The sequence below is a fragment of the Mchenga conophoros genome, linkage group LG7, assembly GCF_057382185.1.
Source record: "Mchenga conophoros isolate Kocher_MC1m ecotype Shallow Benthic linkage group LG7, M_conophoros_male_GT1.1, whole genome shotgun sequence".
Lineage (NCBI taxonomy): Eukaryota > Metazoa > Chordata > Actinopteri > Cichliformes > Cichlidae > Mchenga > Mchenga conophoros.
This window is the reverse complement of record NC_140532.1, coordinates 48,279,518-48,302,806: the sequence shown is the minus strand read 5'-3', so window position 1 is coordinate 48,302,806 and position 23,289 is coordinate 48,279,518. Positions and strand designations below refer to the sequence as shown.

At 40.0% G+C, this 23,289-nt stretch overlaps 1 protein-coding gene across 10 annotated transcripts in view; it reads left to right on the top strand.

The window, feature by feature from the left end:
* add1 (adducin 1 (alpha)) overlaps nucleotides 1–21,843 on the top strand; it is a 29,917-nt gene extending 8,074 nt beyond the window's left edge. Inside the window, exons 1-18 of one of the 10 annotated variants that reach the window (XM_085279794.1) lie at nucleotides 1,845–2,001; nucleotides 4,129–4,337; nucleotides 4,753–4,915; nucleotides 5,099–5,250; nucleotides 6,846–6,926; nucleotides 7,095–7,244; nucleotides 7,332–7,475; nucleotides 7,566–7,664; nucleotides 7,982–8,155; nucleotides 8,240–8,590; nucleotides 11,864–11,959; nucleotides 12,067–12,159; nucleotides 13,534–13,620; nucleotides 14,583–14,739; nucleotides 15,473–15,826; nucleotides 16,746–16,835; nucleotides 17,649–17,682; nucleotides 19,587–19,727. In XM_085279794.1, the coding sequence (XP_085135920.1) occupies nucleotides 1,941–2,001; nucleotides 4,129–4,337; nucleotides 4,753–4,915; nucleotides 5,099–5,250; nucleotides 6,846–6,926; nucleotides 7,095–7,244; nucleotides 7,332–7,475; nucleotides 7,566–7,664; nucleotides 7,982–8,155; nucleotides 8,240–8,590; nucleotides 11,864–11,959; nucleotides 12,067–12,159; nucleotides 13,534–13,620; nucleotides 14,583–14,739; nucleotides 15,473–15,826; nucleotides 16,746–16,835; nucleotides 17,649–17,682; nucleotide 19,587 (2,496 nt within the window). In that variant the 5' untranslated portion in view covers nucleotides 1,845–1,940 and the 3' untranslated portion in view covers nucleotides 19,588–19,727. Of the gene's footprint in view, nucleotides 1–1,837; nucleotides 2,002–4,128; nucleotides 4,338–4,752; nucleotides 4,916–5,098; nucleotides 5,251–6,845; nucleotides 6,927–7,094; nucleotides 7,245–7,331; nucleotides 7,476–7,565; nucleotides 7,665–7,981; nucleotides 8,156–8,239; nucleotides 8,591–11,863; nucleotides 11,960–12,066; nucleotides 12,160–13,533; nucleotides 13,621–14,582; nucleotides 14,740–15,472; nucleotides 15,827–16,745; nucleotides 16,836–17,648; nucleotides 17,683–18,238; nucleotides 19,013–19,586 lie in introns of those variants that run through there. The other 9 variants (XM_085279792.1, XM_085279789.1, XM_085279791.1 and 6 more) reach the window with 9 other exon arrangements.
* The last annotated feature ends 1,446 nt before the right edge of the window (nucleotides 21,844–23,289 follow it).

Below are 23,289 nucleotides of genomic sequence, written 5' to 3'. Positions count from 1 at the left end.
AGAAGAGGTCACTGCCTTGCAACAGCATGTAACAGCTGTTTTGGACGCTAAGTGATGCAAATTGTCTTTCTTAGCCTGATTTAATTAATTTGGCACATGGGCATCAGGGCAGCTGGTGTGGTGCTGCAACTTCAGCAGAGGCGATTGTGATGGTTTTTGAAAGTTCAGCAATATCTGCCCACCTTCAAACCACAGCTTTGCTCGATCATCAGAGCTGCTTCCAAATGTTACTGTTTGCTCAGCATTGGTAGGATTTTACTCGTGATATGTAAACAGTCAGTTTTTTAGGTGGGGGATCAGTGAGGAGTGAAAGAAGAATGTTGATACTGATAAGTGAAAAAGGATTGGCCCGATTGGTTAGTCTGATAATTGCATGATCCCTGCATACATGCATAAAATACTTACACTTATTGCACCTTTTTAAAGAGCATTCTTTGGGTTTTAAGTTGTCGTTCTGGATGTTTTGCACATCACACTAGAGCCAAAATGATTATCACTATTTTTTTTAATCTGTATTGAGATTCTGATTATTCATTTTTAGTGACAAAAATGTTTTTATTACACTTTCGTGTGAACATAACAGTGCTTTAACATCCATGTTGTGCTACATTGCAGCTAATGTACAGATTTTTAGCATAAAGATAAAAATTTGTCCTCCTCGTTCATGTAAATTCAGTGAATTTCTCAGAAGAAAATTTGTAAATAATGAATCAAGTTTCACCAAAACGTAACACTAACTGAAATACATTTACATTGAGCTACAATTCTGGTAATTAAAACATTTTTGCAGACAATGAGGTCCACTTGACCTACGTGCCTCTCCTAGAGGCAAAATATAAAGTCTTTAATTCATGTTGCTTTGCAGTGCAACAACAGCTCTTCAGCACTCTATGATTTCCTCTTGGTTAACATCACTAAAATTATTTCCTAACAATGGATGGTGATGTTCACCTTTGACTTTGGTTATCTGTCTATCTGTAGTATTACTTATCCATACTAGTCCAGGAAACTTGCACCGTGCTGGGAACAGCTGTGATCGGCTCGTGGAGGCATTAACTTGGCGCTGATTTAGGTATCGCTTGATTTGCTGTTACTTGGTGACTTCAAAAACTTCATTTAATTATTGGAAGCGAAAATTGGGATGGATATTAAAATGTGATTAATTGTGCAGCTCTCCATCAAACTAAATATAGTCGATTTTTTTCATATTTTTAAGCAGCGTGACAAAAGCTGCCACTGCTTCAGTTTTTAAAATGATTGATTTGCCCCTTCATGTACTGAGGATCCGTCATTAACACCTTTTAGCTTCACATGACACATTAATGGCTGAAGAGCAGAAAGCTTTGTACTATGACCTGTAAAAGTTGCTTTTCTAGTCCTATTGAGGCTCTATGTGATTGGCATATATTTCAGTGACTTCATTCATAATGATTCATCAGGTTGAGATCTTCCATGATTTGTGGCAGATGGCTTAAATATATGTGCAAAAGTACACAATCAAAGCAGTGCTGCTGACAAATTTTATTAAATATGTAACATTTTATGCTGTACATTTAAAAAATAAAGTATATTTTGTTGATAGAGATTGACCAACAACATGGAAAAAATTACTATTTGGAGATTCCCTTGCATCATTAATAGGCCAGGGACAGAGGATCTCTCTCCCTAATGAGTGTCTGGCACCAGATCTCAGTGCTCTGTATTCCTCTGTCAATAACTCACGCCCTAGTTACATGACTGAATCAAAACTGAGTTTTTTTCCTGAATGGTTTCAAAGAGTATGCAGCCTCGCTGTCTTTTCTCATTCTCTTATTTCTTAATTGCACTTTAAGTTGGTTTTTATGACAAAAGGAAAGCAACAGATAGGAAAACAAAAGGTGAAGAACATAAAAGTGCTTGATTTTAGGAAATTGGGGACGAATGCCATTGCAAAGATAGCCATGTCAACCTCAGCTGTCTCCTCTTTGGACAGAGTCTGGAGTTTCCTTACACGTGGAAGACGTAAGGATTATTTTGTTTCAAGTATTTACATTTTCATTATTTTGCTCAATGAGTAATACTAAAAATGATGACAATTCTATACACTAACCTTTTTGATAGAATGCACAAAATGTAGGAAATGCATGTTTAGTTTGAATGTAATTGGTAAATTGAATTTAAACACATTTATCTTAAAATAAGGGTCTTTTTTTTTAAACATAATGCTAAATAAAAGCAAATGTATAAAAGTGCAATTAAAAGATGGAACCAAGCAGTAAAAGCAACAGTTACTTTGTATCTCGGCACTGCTGGAGTGAGAGGTCTGCCAAAAGCCTTTAATTGAAATGCATAGGGGACAACAAATGGCACTAAAGTTGGACATCCCATAAGCATTAGGAGGTAAATCAATTGACCAGCCAAACTAGTGCTGCTAAATGTAACTGCTATCTTTAATGGGTCTCAGACTTTTGTGATGTGCTTTACTGTGTTTAAGTGACATGTTTACTGATATTAGATTTTAAATATTAGATTTACAATAATTACTTTGATATGATACACACCTGTTATCATACTTAATAAAGACACTTTAATAAAGAGACGGTGCATGTTTAGGACTTATCTTTGGTCTCTGTCAGTGGTCTTTAATTATTATATTGTTGGTCTGACTATACCACACATGAAGGTATTACAACCTGCCTATCTGTTGTACAGATTAAGTTTATTAAGTAAAAAAAATTGGACAAAGTATTGTTGGTGTAGAATTTGCAAAACGGGAAACCAAGTCCTGATTTAAATTCGTGACCTCAGATCTGTGGAAATATTGGTGTTATTGATGTGGAAAATCTCAGAACACCAATAAAAGCGGACAGGAAGAGAAAAAAGAGGGTCCGTCAGCTCCCTCTGTGATGCTGGATGCTTTGAGTTCAGTATGCTGTTGTCATGGCACTTTTGGCTCAACAATTTGTATTGATTTGAACTAATGGGCTGGCTCAGACACACACACACACACACACACACACACACACACACACACACACACACACACACACACACACACACACACACACACACACACACACGCTTCCTCATGAGTTTGTCTGTGCCCTTCAGAGTCAGCACTTGAGTACTTTGTCCAGTGACAGACAGCTGCAAACTATTTATCCTTACAAGCACTCAGCCAGGAGGATCAACTTGGATCTACTATAAATCTGGCTTCATGTCTGCAGATCCCTCACTATTGTTGTTGTCAGTTTATAGTTTTATAGCAGCTGCTTTAGGTAATATGCAAAGCTGTAAGAAGTAACTGTTAGAATTAGCGGGCTATATGCTATAAGTCATGTCAACAACATAACAGAACATGCACTGTTATAGCTCACATGACTGAGCAGGGAAACCCATACACTGTAAGGCTATAGCAGAGGCCTGATTTTGAGTTCGCCTCAAGGTCATTTACTGCTCATCTTCCCCTTGTTTGTTCTCCCAGCTTTTGACTTTGCATCACTGTCCTATCTAAATGAAGAAAAAAAAAAAGTAAATATCTATCACAAAGATTATGAAATAACAAGATACAGCTGGCTGTATTTTCAGTTTCTTTTATTTCCTTTGGCCAGAGTTGACAGTGGAGTGCTGTTGTGATTTCAGGAAACACATTGTGGAAATCAATGATAACCTCTATGTGGTCACATGACCAAGGCAGGATGTAAGGGCGGTATGGTTTGCATGATTGGCTTTCTGGTTTAATGATGGGTGATTCTCATTTCCTCTTTTACAACAGGAAACTTCCTTAAGTTAAAGCACTTTGTAACCAAGCTTCAAATACAGATGGTGTTGACTGTTATGATGGAAATCTATATACTGTATGTCAGACAGTACATAGGTGTGCCATCAAAACACACACAGAAAGTACTAATTTTGATTTATATTCTAGTAAAAGGATAACCACTTAAAACATGAATTGCTTTCAAATTATATGTTTAGCAGTTTTTGAATTAGTGTTAAATTGAACAATTTCTTTCTCATTTTACAGACTACATTATGACCGTAAGAGCTACATTAAGCCTACCACACAAACCCACTTAAGAAATGTACAATGTTACTATTTGTTTTACTCTATTAGATGTTTAACAGTAGTCTCTGACACGGTTACAGGAGGCCAGCCCAGGATGAACGGCGAGTCAGGTGCCGGGGTGGTGACAGCCCCCCCTCCCACCACAGCCCCCCACAAGGAGCGATATTTTGACCGGGTAGATGAGAGCAGTCCAGAGTACCAGAGGGAGAGGAACATGGCACCGGACCTGCGACAGGACTTCAACATGATGGAGCAGAGGAAGAGAGTCTCCATGATCCTACAGAGCCCCGTCAGTAGGACGTATTCATTAATTCTGCTTGTTCATGTTGTTTGGTTTTCATGGATCAGAGTCAGGTCATGGTTCATATGTTCAGAAATCTCTTGATTCGTTGATTCGTCAGCAGAATGCCCAGGACAGTGAAAAAATTTGTTCAGAGGTCGATTATATGCATGAAAAGCACTGATGTGTAAGTTTTTACTGTGCAGAGAGAAGCTGAAGAAGTTGCCCTTTCATACAGGCTCAGTTTTATGCATTTTTGAATCTAATTAATATTAGATCTGTGTAGATCCGTGGTTATTTCTGCCTTTAGGATTTGCCCTGTTTCTGAAAGTTACTCTTACCACCCTTTAAAATTCAAAGTTGATCATTTGTTCGTTTTCTTGTTTTTTGTTTGTTTGTCGCGTCTGTGTCAACGGCCCTCCAGGCCTTTTGCGAGGAGCTAGAGACGATGATCCAGGATCAGCTGAAGAAGGGAAAGACGCCCACAAGCCTATTGGCTCTGCAGCAGATCGCAGATTTCATGACCACCAGTATGCCTTCCATGTACCCTGCAGCACCACAAGGAGGCATGGCGGCACTCAATATGAGTAAGCAGAGAAGAGAATGGCTGTGTGTGACTTCTTGACCTCAGCCCTGCTGTGTCTGTGCTCACAATGAGTAATGCAGAGCATGCCAGAGTTGATTTCAGCACAAAGACTCTAGTCAGATTTCAGTGGCAGAACCCATCTAATTGTTGTATGTGAGATTGCCTTTTCTTTCTTTCTTCACAGGTTTGGGAATGGTGACTCCAGTCAATGATCTGCGTGGCTCTGACTCCATCTCCTACGACAAGGGCGAGAAGCTGCTGCGCTGCAAGTTGGCTGCCTTTTATCGGCTGGCTGACTTGTTTGGCTGGTCTGAGCTCATCTACAACCACCTCACAGTACGTTCATTCATTCCATAATAAAACGTCAGGTTGATATTTTGACACAGCTTTTAGTATGCCCATGCAGTCTGAGTCTGATGCATTGCTGCATTTTAGAAGCAAGTCTTGTAACTGTACAATGATCCTGGGATGATTCTGGGTGGTTATTTTTAAGCCCCTTTTTAAATCAAGGATAGAGTTTCAATTTCAATGGTAACTGGGATGTGTGTACAATCACCAGTCGAAACAAATAAGACTTTCAAAAGTTTGACTGTGTCACAAAATAAGGTGTAAAACATATTTTTCCTGCAGTTGACACTTCCACTGCCCATAATTTCATAAAACGATGGCTTCAGTGAAGGCTTAATCCAGAGTGCTAACCTAAACAGGTCTCTTTACACCCAAAGAGACCACTGAACAAATACTATGTTTGTTCACATTATTGTCCAATAAGCAAAGAAGTAAAAAGCCCTACATCTTTTACTGTGATAATCAGCAGAGAGACATCCCAAAGATCTTCTAGAATCAACTCTCACAACTCGTTACCTATACAGGGAGTTACTTGAAAGCATTATCTAAATAGCGTTAATGTTAGTGGTCAGCAGAATGTATAACTGAAAATATACTCTGTTCTAGGGCTGCACGATTAATCGTTAGAAAATCGTGATCTCGATTCATACTTATGTGCGATCTCATTTCCAAATGACAACGATTAAAAAAAGAAAAAAAGACGACAATTGTACCTCATTTTGATCCGGGACGTAATCTGCATGAAAACAAGCGCTCACTCTTCCTGCTCAACAAATGACAAGGGCGGAGCCTTATACCACGTGATACAGAAGCTGTGCCGTGTGATGCTAAAATTAGCAGGGAAAAAACAACGGAGAACACGTCAGGGATGACGAGAAAGTGACAGGAGAAAATCCGTCCCGGTCAACCACCCAAACATCAATAACGGGAACCTTATACAGCGCTTCCCTATACCCGTCGAACTCCTGCAGGCACAAAGAAATTACGGAGGCTATTACTTATCACCTGACCAAAGGTATGGCACCCGTCAACACTGTGCAAAACGAGGGATTTAGGAAAATGATCAACACCCTAGACCAACGCTACACAGTCCCAACCCGCAACTATTTTTCTATTGTTGCACTACCTGCTCTATACACGCAGCGTCGAGCAACGGTGGAGACGGAATTTCAAGCAGTACAACATTTTGCGGCAACAACAAAGTGTGAGACATTTGTTGTTTTTATGTTTTTTTATTGTTTTTATGTTCAGTCTCAACTGTTACGAAGTTGATGTGCAGTTAATAAGTGCAATAAATATTTATACTGGAAAAGAAAATCGTGAGAGAATCGTGATCTCAATTCTAAGCCAAAAAATCGTGATTCTCATTTTATGCAAAATCGTGCAGCCCTACTCTGAACAGTGCACTAATCTGCACAGTAACTCCAGTTTTTGTTTTTTTCCTCCACCACTTTTGGCTATTTGTAAATTTCTGCCATAGAAATTTACTTCTGTTCAGGATTCTGTGAGTGTTGTTTCCTCACAGTGCTGCTCAGTTTGAGCCACCTTCAGTAATCTAACATTGCTGTGTTCTTGTCTTACAGGTCAGAGTGAATTCAGACCAGGAGCGCTTCCTTATTGTTCCCTTTGGGCTCCTTTACAGTGAAGTCACTGCCTCCAGTTTGGTAAGAAGCACTTCAGATCATTAATCGAGGCTTTGTTTTCCCTTTGTTATTGAATGAAGCAATTTCCCCTCATATTATAATACCTTGAGCTGCATGAGTTTACATCTTTTGAGATTAAGTTTTCAAAACGGGGTTATACAACCTCATACAATCTGCTATTCCATCTAGGTGAAGATTAATCTCCAAGGTGAAATGGTAGACCGTGGCAGCACCAACCTTGGAGTCAACCAGGCCGGTTTCACTCTCCACTCTGCCATCTATGCTGCACGTCCTGATGTCAAGTGTATCGTACATATACATACACCTGCAGGGGCAGCGGTAAGCAACAGTAGTGCATGCTGTAAATTTACAATTTAAAAACATAGTTGGTTAGGTGTTGTCTGAGCCTGTTTATTTTTTTTGCAGGTGTCAGCCATGAAATGCGGACTGTTACCCATCTCTCCTGAGGCCCTATCCCTGGGTGAGGTGGCCTACCATGACTACTACGGCATCCTCGTGGATGATGAAGAAACTACTCTTATACAGAGAAACCTTGGCCCTAAAAGCAAGGTAACAGCAGAGTCTTTGTGTGTGTAATAGAAATCAAAAGGAGAGAATTTATTTCTAAAGGGAATTTTCTTTTTATTTCGTTTGTTTCAGGTGTTGATCCTTAGGAACCATGGCTTGGTGTCAGTAGGTGAAACAGTGGAGGAGGCTTTCTATTACATCCACAATCTGGTCACTGCCTGTGAGATCCAGGTAGGACACTGAACCACCTGGTAGTGGTAACACATTGAAATTTTTTAATGTCAAACGATCCGTAATATTCTGGCTTTGTTGTTTCATGTGGTTGTCATACATGTTTGTATGCGTTTTTCACAACTAATGCTTTTGTCCGTTGTCTCTTTGTCTCTTTATACATGTTCATCTGTCCTTGTGTTGGATGTCTGTGTCTCTTCCTTGATGTGCTTGTGTCCTCATTCTCTTTTTTTTTTTTTTTTTTTTTGGTTTTGTTTCTGGATTCTGGATCTTTCGATGGTTTGGTCTGTTTGTATACCCCCCTTAATATTTTGTAGGTACGAACACTGGCCAGCGCTGGAGGGCCAGATAATCTGGTGATGTTGGACCCTGGGAAATACAAGTCACGCCCACAGGTCCCTGAGCCAGCTGGTGACGGGTCCTCAACCCATCCCAAGTGGCAAGTCGGGGAGCAGGAGTTTGAAGCCCTCATGAGAATGCTCGACAACTTGGTAAGCACAAAGGGAGAGGGATGATTTAAGTTATATGCAAGACACATACATAGTCACACATTTTTTTGCTTTGTCTCCATCCAGGGCTACAGAACGGGCTATCCTTACCGCTGCCCAGCCTTGCGAGACAAAGGTAAAAAGTACAGTGATGTGGAGATGGCCTCCTCCGCCCACGGTGGTTACTCATATGGGGAGGACAGTGACTCAGGTGCTCGCTCCCCATTGAAACACAGCTTCCAGCGCGGCCAGCGCGACAAGACCCGCTGGCTAAATGCCAGCGGCCGCCCCGATGAGCCCTCTGAGGACGGGGCCGACGGCAGCAGCCCCAAGTCGAAGCCTAAGGTGTGGACGAACATAACACATGATCACGTCAAACCCTTGCTGCAGTCTCTCTCGTCCGGTGTCTGCGTGCCAAGCTGTATAACCAACTGCTTGGTCTGTGCCTACCTTATTGTTCATAGTATAGATTTTACAGCTACCTTGTTGGTGGTAACGGGTAGATGGTCGGCATCCTGAGGGTCTGAGTACAATGAAAATGAAAAGAATGTTGCAAGTTTTTCACGTTTTCTCACAGAACTGCTTGCCTGCTAAAATGCAAGTCGGTGCAATCTATCTTTTTACTGCTTTTCTTTCTTAGTGCTTAAATGCCCCAGTAATCCATCTTTCTACTGCAGTCTCTGTACTTCACAGCTTACCTCACAGCTGTGATTATGTCTTGACTATTTTTACTCTTATTCTGGTATCCTAATACTTCATGATGCCCGGCCAGCTGCCCACAGCATGCCCCACTGCATGTGTAGTAGTGAAATGCATTGTTGGTGTTGATGTTTTTCCCAGAGGAGCGAGCAGCAGGGGTGTGGCATGAGTCTGCAGGTAGGCAGGTGAATGTGGCACAAACAGGTGATGTTGCTCCTGACCACCGTATTGTTCACAATCCCTTAATACACAACTGTGCATCGTGACGTTTGTTGCTTAAAGAAGAGTGAGAAGATAATGAAGTAAAAAAAGAAATTAAGAAAAAAAGTTCTTTGAGTTTTGAGGCTTTATTCACCAAAAATCTTTAGGAATCTGTATAGACGTACTATAGAGTAAAGAAGGAAGGTGGCATGATGAGAGTATTTATTTTTCCAGGTTAAATATACTTTACACACACTGGATTATTCCAGATTTACTTCACTACAGAGTTATGCAGCCTGCTCCTTTTTTTAATTTTCCTCAAACACTTGCAACTGTTCCCAGTTGTGCATTTGTGCGTTTCCTCCTATTATTCATATTCTCTCTAATCTTCTGATTTCAGTTTTATTTCCAAAGTGGCTTTGAGCACCTCAAGGCCTGCATGAGTGGATCTGTTTGGGGCGGGGTTCAAAAAAAAAGAAAGAAAGAACTAAAACTTTTGAAATTTGACCTGACCCTTGAATTAATTATCTCCTGTTGGGAAAGTAGGAAATGTTGTGTGTGAGACTCTTTCTCAGTGAGTATATCGTGTTTACATGTTCATCTCATACTCAACCAACCCAATCCAGCTACTTCCATCAAGATTCCCTTCCTCATCTATCTTCTAGTTTGGCAGCTAACCAGCCAAGCTTGTAACAAACACAGGAATGAAGTCATGAGCTTATGCTTACACATGCCTAGTTTTCAAAGGTTGAATTAAAGCATTTTGCATGAAAGCTGAAGATTTGATTTCTGTATTCACCTGCTGCTCATTCAGTTTGGTGCGGAAATGGGTTTTCCCTGCAATCATGCTGAGCATTACCAGGTTTGCGTTACAACCATGGGTTGTTTCTTCACATTAAGAGGAACACATTATTTAGCAAGACACCTAACACTTTGATCCTCAGCTGGGTAAGATATTCTTAGTCTGTGGTGTTGTGACATTCGATTTCTTTGTCCCAACATGGGCGGGTGTCCTCGGGTGTATTTCTCTCTTATCTCTGTCGTCCTTGTTGTTGTGTATCAGCCTGGAAAATGACTTTGGTGATGCCAGCTCACCCCTCACTGCCACTCTCGCTTCGTAAGCCAGCCTCATCGTCTTAGTCACCCACTCAGCCACCCTGTCATGTCTCACTTCTCCCTCACAACTAACCACCCACCCAGCTCCTTATTCCCCTCCACGCCTTACCCTTTTTACCACTTTTTGTTTCTCCATCCTGTGATGTTTTCAGTTCTTGTTTTTAAGTTAAAATAGCATATCAATGATGATGACAAATGAGGGTTTTTTGTTGATGAAAGAAGTTGGTTGTAGCACCAGTGATGCTGCTGTGGAGCACAGTGACAGTCTTGTGACCAAAAAATAACAAAGTCAGAAATTTAGGATGACTGCTGCTGTGACCTGGAACAGCAGCAGGTCACAGCAGCAGCCATCTCGACCATCGTCCACTCCACCATCTGATACAGTGAAAGAGGAGAGGAGCTCAACCTCGGGACTGAAACGCACTTTATCGGAGGGCTCTGAAAAAGATGGGCAAACTGTAAAAATAGAGGGTAAGAGGCCCAAGATGGACCGTGAGGAGTTGGAGGCCCAACTGGAACTTAAAATTACTACAAAAGCTGGCAGTCATCATAAACTCGGGAAGATTGTGCAGCAGTTAGTGGAGGAGCGATTGAAGGTGTTGGAGCTCACCATTTTCGACAAACAAGACGTCACTTGTTATTAAAAAAAACAAATACAAACCCAAACACAACATGGAAGTAAAACCAAATGTTTCTTGGAATCCCAAAGAAGAAAATGGAGTTGAGTCATCCAAACAAAAACTTGTTTTTGTGACTGCATCGAAGAGGAGGATGCAGGGGGAAACAATGCAGCGGAGGGACCAAAGCGTATTAGATCAGTGTTATACAAGTGATTTGTAATGAACTTATAGCTGCTAGGTCTGCTTAAATCTGTGTATAGGCACCTTTAAACATTTTGTCATTTATTATCTCAAAGGCAGATGAGTTTATACTCACCTAAATAATGTTAAACACGGTGTTTGCTGTAAATCCTTTAATGTCAGCTCTGATTTCACATTTGCCTTCCAACAGCCTACTGTTCCTTGATCTAAGACATGGATGTCAGAATCATTACCCCTGTTGTTGTCGCCCCGCTGGGCGGTGTGAGCGCTCAAGTTTATAAATGTGATAACTAGAGAACGAGGCAAAGTAGGATTTTTGAAATTCATACCATAGGTGTATCTGCTAAGTGACCTTAACCTCAGGAGTCAAGGCTCAATTTTTCAGGCCAGTTCTGGCCCACAGGCCTTATTTTTTGACTCTTAAGTACTAACCTAAATGATCATTTCCAAACTGATTTAAGCTTCCCAGTCACATTTCATCTAGTATGAAATCTAGTAACGTCAGGTATGAAAATCTACCGCTTTATTGTATGTTTAGTCATTCTGTGGAAATGAAGCGTCAGTTAACATTCTGTATTACTGGGAAAATCCTATATAATACATTGATAAAGTAACCTTGGATAGATTATGTTGGTTGTGGTGTAGAGGAGTCCCCTGAATTTAAAGTGGAAAAGGCGCCTCATCATCATTGGTTCACTTTTTTTTTTTTTTTTTTTCCCCCATTCAGACCAGTTTTGTCAGTTTCAGTTGAGCATGATTCTTGTTTTGTGAAGCCTGCATAGTATTGTCTGATTATATTTTTGTGCTTGGGTTTGTCATGTCATTTCATGTGTCTGGTTTTAGCTGGTTTTAACTCTTTATCTGGTGTTTACAGTGGACAAAGGAAGATGGGCTCCGCCAGGCTGCTGCAGTCAATCAGTTCATCCCACTGAACACCAACCCAAAGGAAGTCCTGGAAATGAGGAATAAGGTATCACAGCGTTCTCCTGTTTGCTTTAAGTGTTTCGTCCTTCTAGGAGCATATTTAACAGGATACTTTTATTGTCCTTTTTATGAGTTGAATATTTTTGTTTGTAGATCCGGGAGCAGAACCTGCAGGACATAAAGACAGCAGGGCCCCAGTCTCAGGTTCTGTGTGCCAGCACTGTGGTCGAGCGCTCCTTTAACCAGGTCAGTGTGAGAACTGAGCACTGAAACACCTCACAGCTACAACTCTCCTGACCTGGAGATGAATGTGCACTGTTGAACTAGCTTGATTTGTGTCTGTTAGTGTCTTCTATTGAGGTTGGCTCAGTTAAAACAAAATCTACATTCTGTCCAGGTCAGGAGTTTCCCTCCTAAACCAAGAGGCTGCAATGTGTGAATATTGTGCATGAAGCTGTACTGGCCACTGTGAACTCTAACGAAAGACATGGTTGCTACTAAAATCAGATTTATGACAGAATAACTACGAAGAACAAAAATATGTCATCCGTTGTGTTTACCAGAGCATGGGTGACTTTAACTTTAATTATTCTTTGATCACAGAGAGTGTCAATCTGGCAGGTGAGTAGTAAGTGAGAGAGGCAACCTCATTCTCCTCTCCAAACCTGCCAGCTCAGGCTGTGTCCATATTCATACATTGTCTTTCCTTTGTTTTAATTTGCTTTTAATATTTATTTTGTTTGTAGCAGAGTAATGGTTGTTACCTTACACAACATTTGCAAGCTGGTCTCTTACAATGCTAAAATGATTTCCATGTTATAGTCAAATAATTGTTTTTTTTGTTTGTTTTGTTTTTTTTAAGTGCATGAGTGAGGGACAAAGCAAAGCAGTGGGAACATCCTAAAATGTTTCCCCCTGCCGTTTGTCTGCATGACTCGTCCTTCCTGTCCAGCGTTGGTTTTTAGCTAAGTTAATAGCTCTGGTAAAACAGAGCTCTTAATCGTTTTTGGATTAAGATAATAAAGCTATAGGGGGTAATTTAAAACGTTACCAGTGCATAACTGCTGATTAACTGCTGTTTTGCACTGTGTAGCACCCCCTTGTGTGGAGAGTTTGCCTTTACAGTGCATGTTTCTGGCTCTTTGTTCAGTCACTGCAAGCCTTTTCATAACCCTATGACTATTTGCGGAACCATCTCTCTTTGCATGTATTTCCAATATATGTTTGTATGGAATGGTGTGAATGCAGAGGTGGAAAGTCATTAAACGCAACGATAACTGAAGTATTATTATGAATTCATAGTAAATGAATACAACAATGTTGGGTTATTTTAAATCAGTTTATGCTCTTTGGGCCTCCTTTTTAAAGCTATGCCCACCAGAGTTGACTTTGTGAGATCATGTATTTGAACACCTTTAAACACAACACAATACTATACAACTTAACTTTTGTACTGAAATGAGATATAATCATAGTCTTTCCCCCTTTGTGCTTGTGTGTGTGAAAGGTTTGTGAATATTTGCGCACCTTCGTGGCTGCTTGGACCAGTGTTAATCTGAATGTTCTAGTGTTAGAGCTGGGTTTTGCCTCTCCCCCCCCTCACTGGGTTTACTATTGCAGGACGCCCCTCTGTCTGACTGTACAGACACTATTGATGGCCTTGATGTGTCCGAGGGCTCCTATAGTCCTGCTAAATCTATTAGAAAGGTACTCACTGCTCCAATCACTTTTTTCACACCATTATTCGACCTGTGAGACAGCAGATAGGCAGATATCTGGAACTAATGAGTAATAGTTTAGTGAGAGATTACAGGGGTTTTTGAACGTTGTGACTGGTTTTCTTCAACTGACAATTTTGTTGTTGGTAAGGATACTTCATGTTCAGTACACTCTGCTGACTCTGTCTGAAGGATGGATATTTTTTCAGACTTTTGTTTTTAACCCAAGAGGAGCAGTGAAAAGTGCTTAGATCCAGTAACATTGTGAATTTTACTGCATGTATAACAAATTGTGTGATATATAAACAACTGACTTACAGTAATATTCATCTCAAGTTGTGTATTGTAGTGGTCTGTGCTGTGAATTCCCCACACCCCCTATATGACACAGCTATCTTAACTCATGCACATACATCCTCTGTGTAAGCAAATGGCACATACTTACAATGGGTGGGCGGGCTATGTGTGCAAGGCCCAGAAATGCTTTTATGTGAAATAAAAGGTTATTGTGAGTGCACAAAGGTTATGAATATTTGCTTTGTAACTATTCTGTTACGCTGTTGGCTTGGACTGCTTGAACTGGACTCTTCAGTGCTTTGCTATATCAAAGCTAATTAAGTCTTAAAAGAATACCAAAGGTTTCTCTTTTCTTATGTGTTTTGTTTTGGGTTTTTCCCTTTTTTGTGCAGTTTTTAATGAGGAAACTTCCTAACTTTTACTTCTGCCTTACATTTATGAATTCATGGCTGATGATGCTAATATTGTGTTTCTGCCTGCATCTTATCTAATATTCACACTTCAGACTACATTTTGTTTGTAAAGAACAACTACAGAAATACAGAAATTTCTACATATAAAATGCCATTTATAGCTTACAGTACGTGGATTTTATTATTTTTTTGATCTGCTGATTGTGCTTTCCCTTCTCCTCCCCTTCTCTGTGTTCTGAAGGGTGAACTGGTGACTGCATCCAAGGCAATCATCGAAAAGGAGTATCAGCCCAAGGTTATCGTCAGCAAGCAGGGGCCCAACCCCTTCACCAAACTCACCGACCAGGAGCTGGAGGAGTACCGCAGGGAGGTGGAGCTTAAACAGAAAGGAGGTGAAGGTGAAGAGCAAAGCAACATTGCAACTTTTTAAAATGATTTCACCTATAAGTTTAGTCTTAAAGTAACATAAACGTGTATTGGAAGTTTGCTTTACCTGTTTGTATCTAAACATTCAATTATAAACTGTATATCAAAGATGGCTGCAATCACCATGTCATTACCCATCAGTTTGTGGGCTGGAGTTTAGTATTTTGGCCGTTGCTAATTATTTTGAATTTCACCCGCAATGTCATTCTCATTATACAGGTACAGTAAAATTGAGACTGGCGTCACTCATATGTCCATCAAAAAGTAAATAAATAAATAAATGGACAATAAATGGAGATCTCAGGGGGAAAACGTTAAAGAGTTGAGAAATGTGTTTTCTTAGCGATAAAATCAGACTTGATAACAACGCATAACTATGCGTCTTAAGGAGGGGAAAGAAACAGCATTTCACAGCTCCCTTCTTCTATAGTCCCACTTACTTGACCTTCCTCAAGAGATTTGTTATAATTGGGGCAAATCAATAATTTTCCTATTTGTGGTTTACAGAGTAAATAACGTCACAGAAAATATCTGAGCTTTCATGACCTCATAAACATGATTGGGGGAAAAAATGTAAACAATAAGACTTGAAGTACGTTTAAAATCAGCTTATTATTAAAATAAATCCTACAGAATAAACTTCATACTTGCCATACTGTGATGTTATCTCTCCACACACACACCCACATTCACACGGATTCACAGTGCAGGGTCGATCCATGAGTAGGGGGGGATCAGCCTCTGCTGTACCCAGCCCGGCGCCTCAAACGGCACAGATGGGTCAAGCCTCATCATCTCCACCGTCTGCAGCTGACTCTTCCAGCTTAGAGAAAGCCCAGCCTACAGCTGCCACACCAGCCTCTGAGCACGGCTCCTCTTCTGTCGGCGGAGCTGAGCCATCGCAGAGTGGAGCAGACTCTGCAGGAACAGTGGCAGACGATGTTTTTTCGACTGCAGATGAGGTTTTTTCAGCCCCAGATTCTCCACATAGGGACTTCCACTGTGCTGTGCTGCGAGCCCTCAGCAAGGAGCCCTCGGTGGTAGATGCAGCTAAGGCAGGTCAGGCTCCATGTACACCAGATAAAGTGGAGTTTTGCCTAAACTCTGGCCTTCCACTTCCCACCTCCCCTGCTCAGCCCTGGGACACTGGGAATCCCCCGCCTGCTGTGTTCTCTCCTTCTTCTGAGGGTTTGGAGTCTGCTGCAAGTGTTTTACCATGTGCAAGCACCCTCCATACCCACACTCTAATCTCTGAAGCCTTTGCTTGATTATTTTTTTTCCCCATAAATCCCCTGTCTCTGATGTTTTGTCGAAGGCAGATCATATACCTTTCTGCAGTTTGATTGGACGAGGGGCTGAGGAGATAGGATGCTTAGAGTAAAGTTCATTTTTAACATTCAAACCTTCTGGCTCTATTTTTTTTTTTCTTCTTCTTTCAGGGTTCTCACTCCTCAAATGCAAAAAATGTTATTTAGTTTTATTTATGTATTAATTTTTGCTCTGTAGAATTAACTCTTGATGAAGCTGCATCTGAGCTCAATCATCCAATCAGAGTATCCCCTGTGTGGAGAACAATGGTCATTCTCTTCCTGCTAACTTGTCTTGGATACATCTCTGGTGGTGTCGGCTCTCCCTTCTGCGCATCTGACTAATTTCCATCAAACCTTGATTTGAATCAGGTTCTGGGGATGTTTTTAAGGTTGATTTAGTGGTGTCTGTATCAGTAGGTTTGCAGTGCTTTCTTGATTAAAGCTTACAGCTTTTGTTTATTTTGTTTAGTTTTTGTGTGTGTGTTATCTCCCCTCTCCTTTTGTGTTGCATTATGTGGGTGTTGGCACAGAATGACTCATTGACATAAAAATGTGGCTTTTAACTGTATATTTAGGCAAAAAAACCAAAACAATGATAACTACTGATAACCTTATAATCTGATGTAATGGCTATTTAATTGTTTAATGTCTACTCGCCTTTCTTCCAGATCCAGGGCAGCTTGTAGAGTCTGAGAACGAGCCCAAAGACCCCAAACCCACATCCACACCACCCAGCACCCCAATCAGAGCAGAGGAAGGTAAGTTAGCCTGCCATACTTGGCTCACTTATTTCCTACCTGGTTCAGCATGGGTTTCTCCAGTTCTGTGGCTGGAAGGTTTGGGTGTTTCTAGGGTCTACAGCGGGAATGCAGAGGCTCCTGCCTATCCACCTGCTTGTCTGTCTCTTGAGTTTGTTGTTGCTGTGGTCTTTAATAATACTACTATAAGTGTTGTGCTTTAATTTCTGTAATAACAGGCCAAGAGGTTTTGTTTATTTCATAAGAAATATTTTTAGGGCTGATAATCTGCCGAAAGCTCAGTTTGGAAATGCTGATAATAAAAAGAGCCTGTTTATCAGCTTTTGATGGACCATAGGACAGACTCATTTATTTTCTTCCTCTTGGTCTTTATTACTATTGGATTACACCCATGTCAGTGGTATCATTCCTAATGATACTGGAACTGACCTCTAAAAACAGGAAGTTATTTTTTACATTGAGCAATCTCAGTTGAAGTCATCTTAAGGGGTAAACGGGTATCTAGCTTTGATTGCAGGTGTAATCTAATACCAGAAATGTTGTTGCATAACATGTGTCTCTCTGTACAGTATCTCCTGTTCCCCCTTCACTTCCATTCTCCATCTACTTGGGGTCTATGAAGAATGGTTCCCAACCATTCTTTATTTTTGTTAATCTTCTGATATATATAAATATTTTATATATTTTTTTTATCTTCATTTTACATTTTTGATTTTCCTTTTTTAATTTAACACAGTGCCTGTGGTTTGATCTGCATAGACATTTGTTTCTACTTGTGCTTTTTTCTTTTTTTGTGGCTGCGATTACAATCAGGAGATGGAAATTCAAAAGAGTACCTGTTACCATAGTAAGTATGTACTGTTCCACCTCCTCCACACCTTCATAATTAACCCGTCACCCTCCCACGCCTGTGTGTGAGCATCGACCCTGTTTTTTCCCCCCTTTCCCGCTCTTTGCATGGCTTCAGTAGCAGAGCAGTGTTCTGTGATCTAAACTAACCCCTTTTTGTCGGGGTGTGTGACTGATCAGACAGTTTAGACTCCTCTGAATCTCTTTCTCAGGGGTTGATGGGTTATTTCAGAGCTCCTCACTCATAATTAGTGTTTCAAGTTCATGCCAAGAAAAAAATGAATGAATGAAAAAAGACTGACATTCACAAAACAAATTGCAAGATCCTTAACTCTAGTGGAGTAAGTGGAGGATGTTCCTGAAGTAAACCTCACACCGTACTTTCACTGTGTCACATTAACCTCTTTTCTTCCTGTCGACTATTCGCTATCAAACCTCTCTTGCACATTAGCACATTTCTGTAACTGTTATATGACACTGTATGTTTCTGTTCTGGGGAAAAAAAACTCAGGTAATGTTTTGAAAATATCTTTTGAATGTCGTTTGTCTTCCAGACGAGTCCTTTACCAGGTACACGAGTGCTTTATTTCTCTTGTGGCTTTCTGAGCGAACTTGCTGTTGGTTTAGCTGGTTGAAGCCAAAAGCTTGGCTGTGTGGTGGTGCTTGGTCTCCATTTTTATCTGTCTGTGTTGTTCGGCCTTATCTGTATACTGACAGACATGAAGATATGTGAAAACTGAAATGCGCTGCTGTTTTCTCGAGTCTTGTTTTGCAGTAGTCACTGTTGCATGCAAACGGTTTTTAAAAAATAATGAAAATCCAGTGCGAGCTTGCAGCAATACTTTTAGGATGCTGTTTGTGCCACTGACCCTTGAAACAGAACATCTATGATGCAGCACTTTTTTTCTTTTCTTATCTTATCTTTTTTCTTTTTTTGCTGGGAGTGTTTTTTTTTTTTTTTTGTTTGTTTGTTTGTTTGGTTTTTTAAAAGACGAGAATTAGTTCAGGTCACTAGAAAAACTTTCCAACGTCAGTACTGACTTGGAGTTTTAAGGCACTCTCATAAACAAGCTTCCCATTGGCAAAATAACCCCTCACATCATGATGACTATATGGACAAGTTTAGTATTTAGAAATTAAACGGGATCTTTGCCAACAAGTATGCAAACATCTTATTCCCTTCCCAGCAGCTTGATTAATACTGTACATACTGGTGGCTCCTGTTGATGCTTACTACTTTTTGAGAGCTGATGCAGTGTTGAATTAATTCCCTTCCCCTGAAAAATACACTAAAATACACTTTTAAAAAAAAAAGGGAAAAAAAAGAATCTTTGCGTTGTGGATGTTTCTCTGATTTGTGCGTGCTCTGTATTTCATTTTGTTTTGTTTGTACACAGGGTACAAATGAACAAGGGAACTGCCCTCATTAAGATTTCCCTGTTTAAATGAAGGTAAAAGAAAGAATGCAGAGTGCTCGCTCAGGCCTGTCAAAGTGATGGAAATGAAAGGAAACAGGGAGAAGAATTCCCAATGAGAGCGGTGTTCAGTGCATCTTGGTTGAGGTTTTGCTCTGTAAAAAGCTACAAAGTTGAAGTAGTGGATTATTAGTTTTTTTTTTTTCTTTCTTTAAATGTAGTGTGAGTATTGCCTGCGCAAGTGTTAGACTTGTGGTCACTGAAGCTTTCTTAGACTAAAGCACCTTAAGTCAGTAGTGTTTGGGATGGTTTTATTATGTCACATAAATAAATGACTGTGTGGACTGCAGAGAAAGGTGGATGCATCTAAAATAGAAAATCGCATGGATTTTGCAGCTTACCCAGTTGTAGTAACGCCGCTCAGCAGTGCAGCTCCATTAGTTTGTCCCCTGAGTCCACTAACTCTCTCCATCTGCCCCTCCACCAGAGTCCTTGCCAGAACAAACCTTTAAGGATGAGAGTGACGCAGCCACCCTGAGACAGACCCTTCCAGATTTAACACCCGATGACCCTTCAGATGCTCCAGCGCTTCCTGCCGAAGACTCCACCCCCGCCACTGCCGACACAGCCGAGGGGGAGGAAGCCGCTGACGCCGGCGACCAGGAGGGTGACGAGTCTCCCAGCAAGTCCCCCTCCAAAAAGAAAAAGAAGTTTCGCACTCCTTCCTTCCTGAAGAAAAACAAAAAAAAGTCTGAGTCCTAGATTGAAGAATGTTGGATCGGTCCTCACTGCTGGCTCCTGTCTCTTTTTCTTTCTTTCTTCTTTTTTTTGTCTCTGCTTTTTGTCTGATATCATTACACCGTCAAGTTTCAAGCAGGCCACAGTTACACGCCATTACTTTTTAAAAAATATATATAATTTGCCGCTGGCTTATTAACCTATTTTCCCTTGTGTGTGCCAATTTTGTATACAATGTAAAAAATGAAATGCATAAGGTTTTTAATTAGTAGCAGCTTTTAGTTGCGAGTGAGTGTTGCATTTTGTCTCGTCCACTTCATCTGGCCTTTTATGCATGGCTCTTACTACAGGCCCACATAAGTAATGTGAGGTTATTTTATTTTATTTTTTTAGATTACTACTAAACCACTGTAACCACTAGAATGTATTGGGATTGTATCGAAATATATAAGTGTCTTTCAGCAAAAGCAAAACAAGAAAACATTGAATGCAGACAGAGAAGCTCATACCCTCTCATTTGACTGGTTTGAAACTCTGACAGCGGGAACTACAACTTGCACAGCACTAATTGCATCCCTGAAGCCGTGCATCCATGTAATTACATGTTGGCAGAGGAAGAGAGCGACACTTCAGTAGAGGACGTGCTCGTGGGAAAAAAAAAAGTCCATATTTTTTATTTTTAAATTTAAACCAATCAGTGCATTCGATATTAAACACACCTGGATGTTGGTTTTGCTTCTGTTTTTAAACACTCTAAATACCCACCTGGTTAGGTAGTTGTAAAGTGCTTTCTATCGATTTTGATTTCTACTGATTTGTATTTTTATTTTATTTTTTTTAAGTGGAATTTTATTCTAATATTTCACAGACAAGCACCATTAAAATATCCATCTGAGGTGCTTGCAAACCTGCAGATGGTGTTTTTTACTGAAGCTTTAGTGTGAGTATAGTTCACAGCGGCGTGTGAGTCAGGAAATGTGGGCAGGCATTGCGCTTAATGATTATTCTAAGGGTTGATGTAATGTATTTGCTACTGGCTTTAAGACATAAGTATGAAGGAATGTGTAAAAAAAAAAAATCTCAGTTTGTGGTTCCCATATTTTTTCTTCCCAAGCTTGGCTTTAATTTTTAGTTTGGTTTTTTTTTTTTTTTTTTCTTTTTTCTTTTTGCATTTACCTCTGTTTACAGTCTCAATACTACATAATGTGTATAATTCCAAACTTTATTCTGCATAAACTGTCTTATTTCACTCCCTGAATAGATTGAGCCATGATTACTTCCTGTGAGCACACTGTGAGCCTCCCTCTTTTTCTTTCTTTCCTTTTTTTAATGAACTCAGACAACACTTTGAAATAGTCGGTTATAGATGCAGTTGTTACAGAACTTATAAATGGCTGTTATAAAGCATGTCTGGACCTCTTCGTGTGAAACGTCACGCTGCTCAAACCTACTTTGTCCCTGAATACCTTCACCTGTTTCCAGTTGCACAAAACAAAAAGTTCACTGGAGAAGCGCTTCCGTTCTTCTCAACCTGATGTAATCTGAAGATTGAAAATGAGTTGCGCTTGAGGTTGCAGGGCATTAATATCAAGGCCTATTCCATGCTTTGCTCGACTTGTTTCTCCATCTTGTTTTAACCCACGAGGAGCCAAAAGGCATCGCAGGTGCTTTACTTACACTGCTGAACGTATAAGCTGAGAACTCCTGAAGGACTGCATGACAAGAGTGCATCACTATAACTACCCCCTTTAGATATGGCACACTAATTTTAGTGTCCTGATAACAACAAAGCCCCCTGTAGTCCTTTGAGTGTACCATATTCTTTTTTTTTTGTTTTGTTTTTATAAATTGCTTAATTTTGCTGATTTGTATCCTCAGTCTGAACTGCTTATAGTTTAAATATCTCATCATCATAACATCCACACACTTAACACTTCACTGCTTATTTGTCATGGTTATTTGCCTCCTTTCTACAACCATGAATAAAAATACTACAATTAAAATCACTTTTGTGTTATAGTGGTCATTTACAGGGAATTTCATGGTAGATGATGTAGAAGTCTCCTGCAAGGAACTCGACAACCCTTTTTTAAGTATGCAGTAATAAACTGGGTTTGTCAAGATAAGTCAGAAGAAATATAGTTTCTCTTTCGCCGCCATCCATTTAAGACTTTCTCATAGTATTTTCTTTGAAGTGGTCTCCAGCAGTAGTCCAAACTTTTTAGATGTAGTGTTAGTTTTCTGAAAGCCTGCTGAGAGAGGTCATGTTAAGACAGGCACTATTGCTTGTTTATGTTTCCTCTCTCCAGTTTGCTGAAACAGCCGATCTGTCTCTGACCGTGGTGCTGAAGTTGCATTTAAGAATTAGAATTTTACTAAATTCTCGCTCTGTTCTTAAACTCCTTCTTTTGTAGATGTGCCATAAACGCACCATAAAAACACACCATTTGTTATAGTTCCCACTGCAGGAGGTGTCTTTTAGGACCTCATTTTGGCAGAATGACACATGTAGAGACAAACGGCCAAAGTTCACAGAGTGAAAACACTACCAGCCTCACTATTGCAGCTAGCGATCATAACCAATTTCGCCTATCACCAAGAGAAGATAATCTTCCGTCTCTTTACAGGTGAGTTGAAGGACAGGGCAAAGCTTCATAACCACACCTCCAGAAGAAACACTTGTGTTATTGGAGGAAGTATGGCCTGATTTATCCAGTGAATGATGGTCTTTCACAACATCGTGGCAACCGCTAGGTACTGTCCACTGTTTGCCTTTTAAGCACTTTAGATGCTTTTATGGTTTTAAAACCTTAATCTTAATCTGATTGAAGTAACTATCAAAGCTGAATACTAACAATTATTGCCATACTCTTGATTTATGAGTGTGTGTTGAGGACACACTTAAGCATAAATTTTGTGTGTGTGCTGTTGATATTTTGTAACTATTCCATTCTCTTGGGACACAATAAAATGCTGTAGATTTATGTTTTTATTACAGATTATGATCACCAACAATAAATGCTGAGCCTATAAATAATTGACCAAATGAATGCCATGGAGAATAACATGTTGTGCTTTCTACTGTGGGCAAATGACTTTTCCATTATGCTATATTCGCCATTGATCAGATTAGACTACAATCCTTTACATATTATGTGACAAAATGATAACCATGTTGGATATTGTTGAAATGTAAATGGCCTACTGCAATTCTATCAACCCTGCACTTGTCACTTGTCCATTTTTCTGAGATGTTGTTAAGGAATAATAGTTTTTAATAATCCTGTTTGTGCAAAAATAGTATTTTCTGAATGTTAAATGTTTTGGTATTGCTTTTTTAGATTTATCTAAAGAAATAGGCTCAATTTTTGTGGTTTTGCAACAGGCTGCTAGTAACAAAGTGCCTCAAGATACATTTTAAAAATATTTTCAGTGCTAAGTTGTTATGTGTA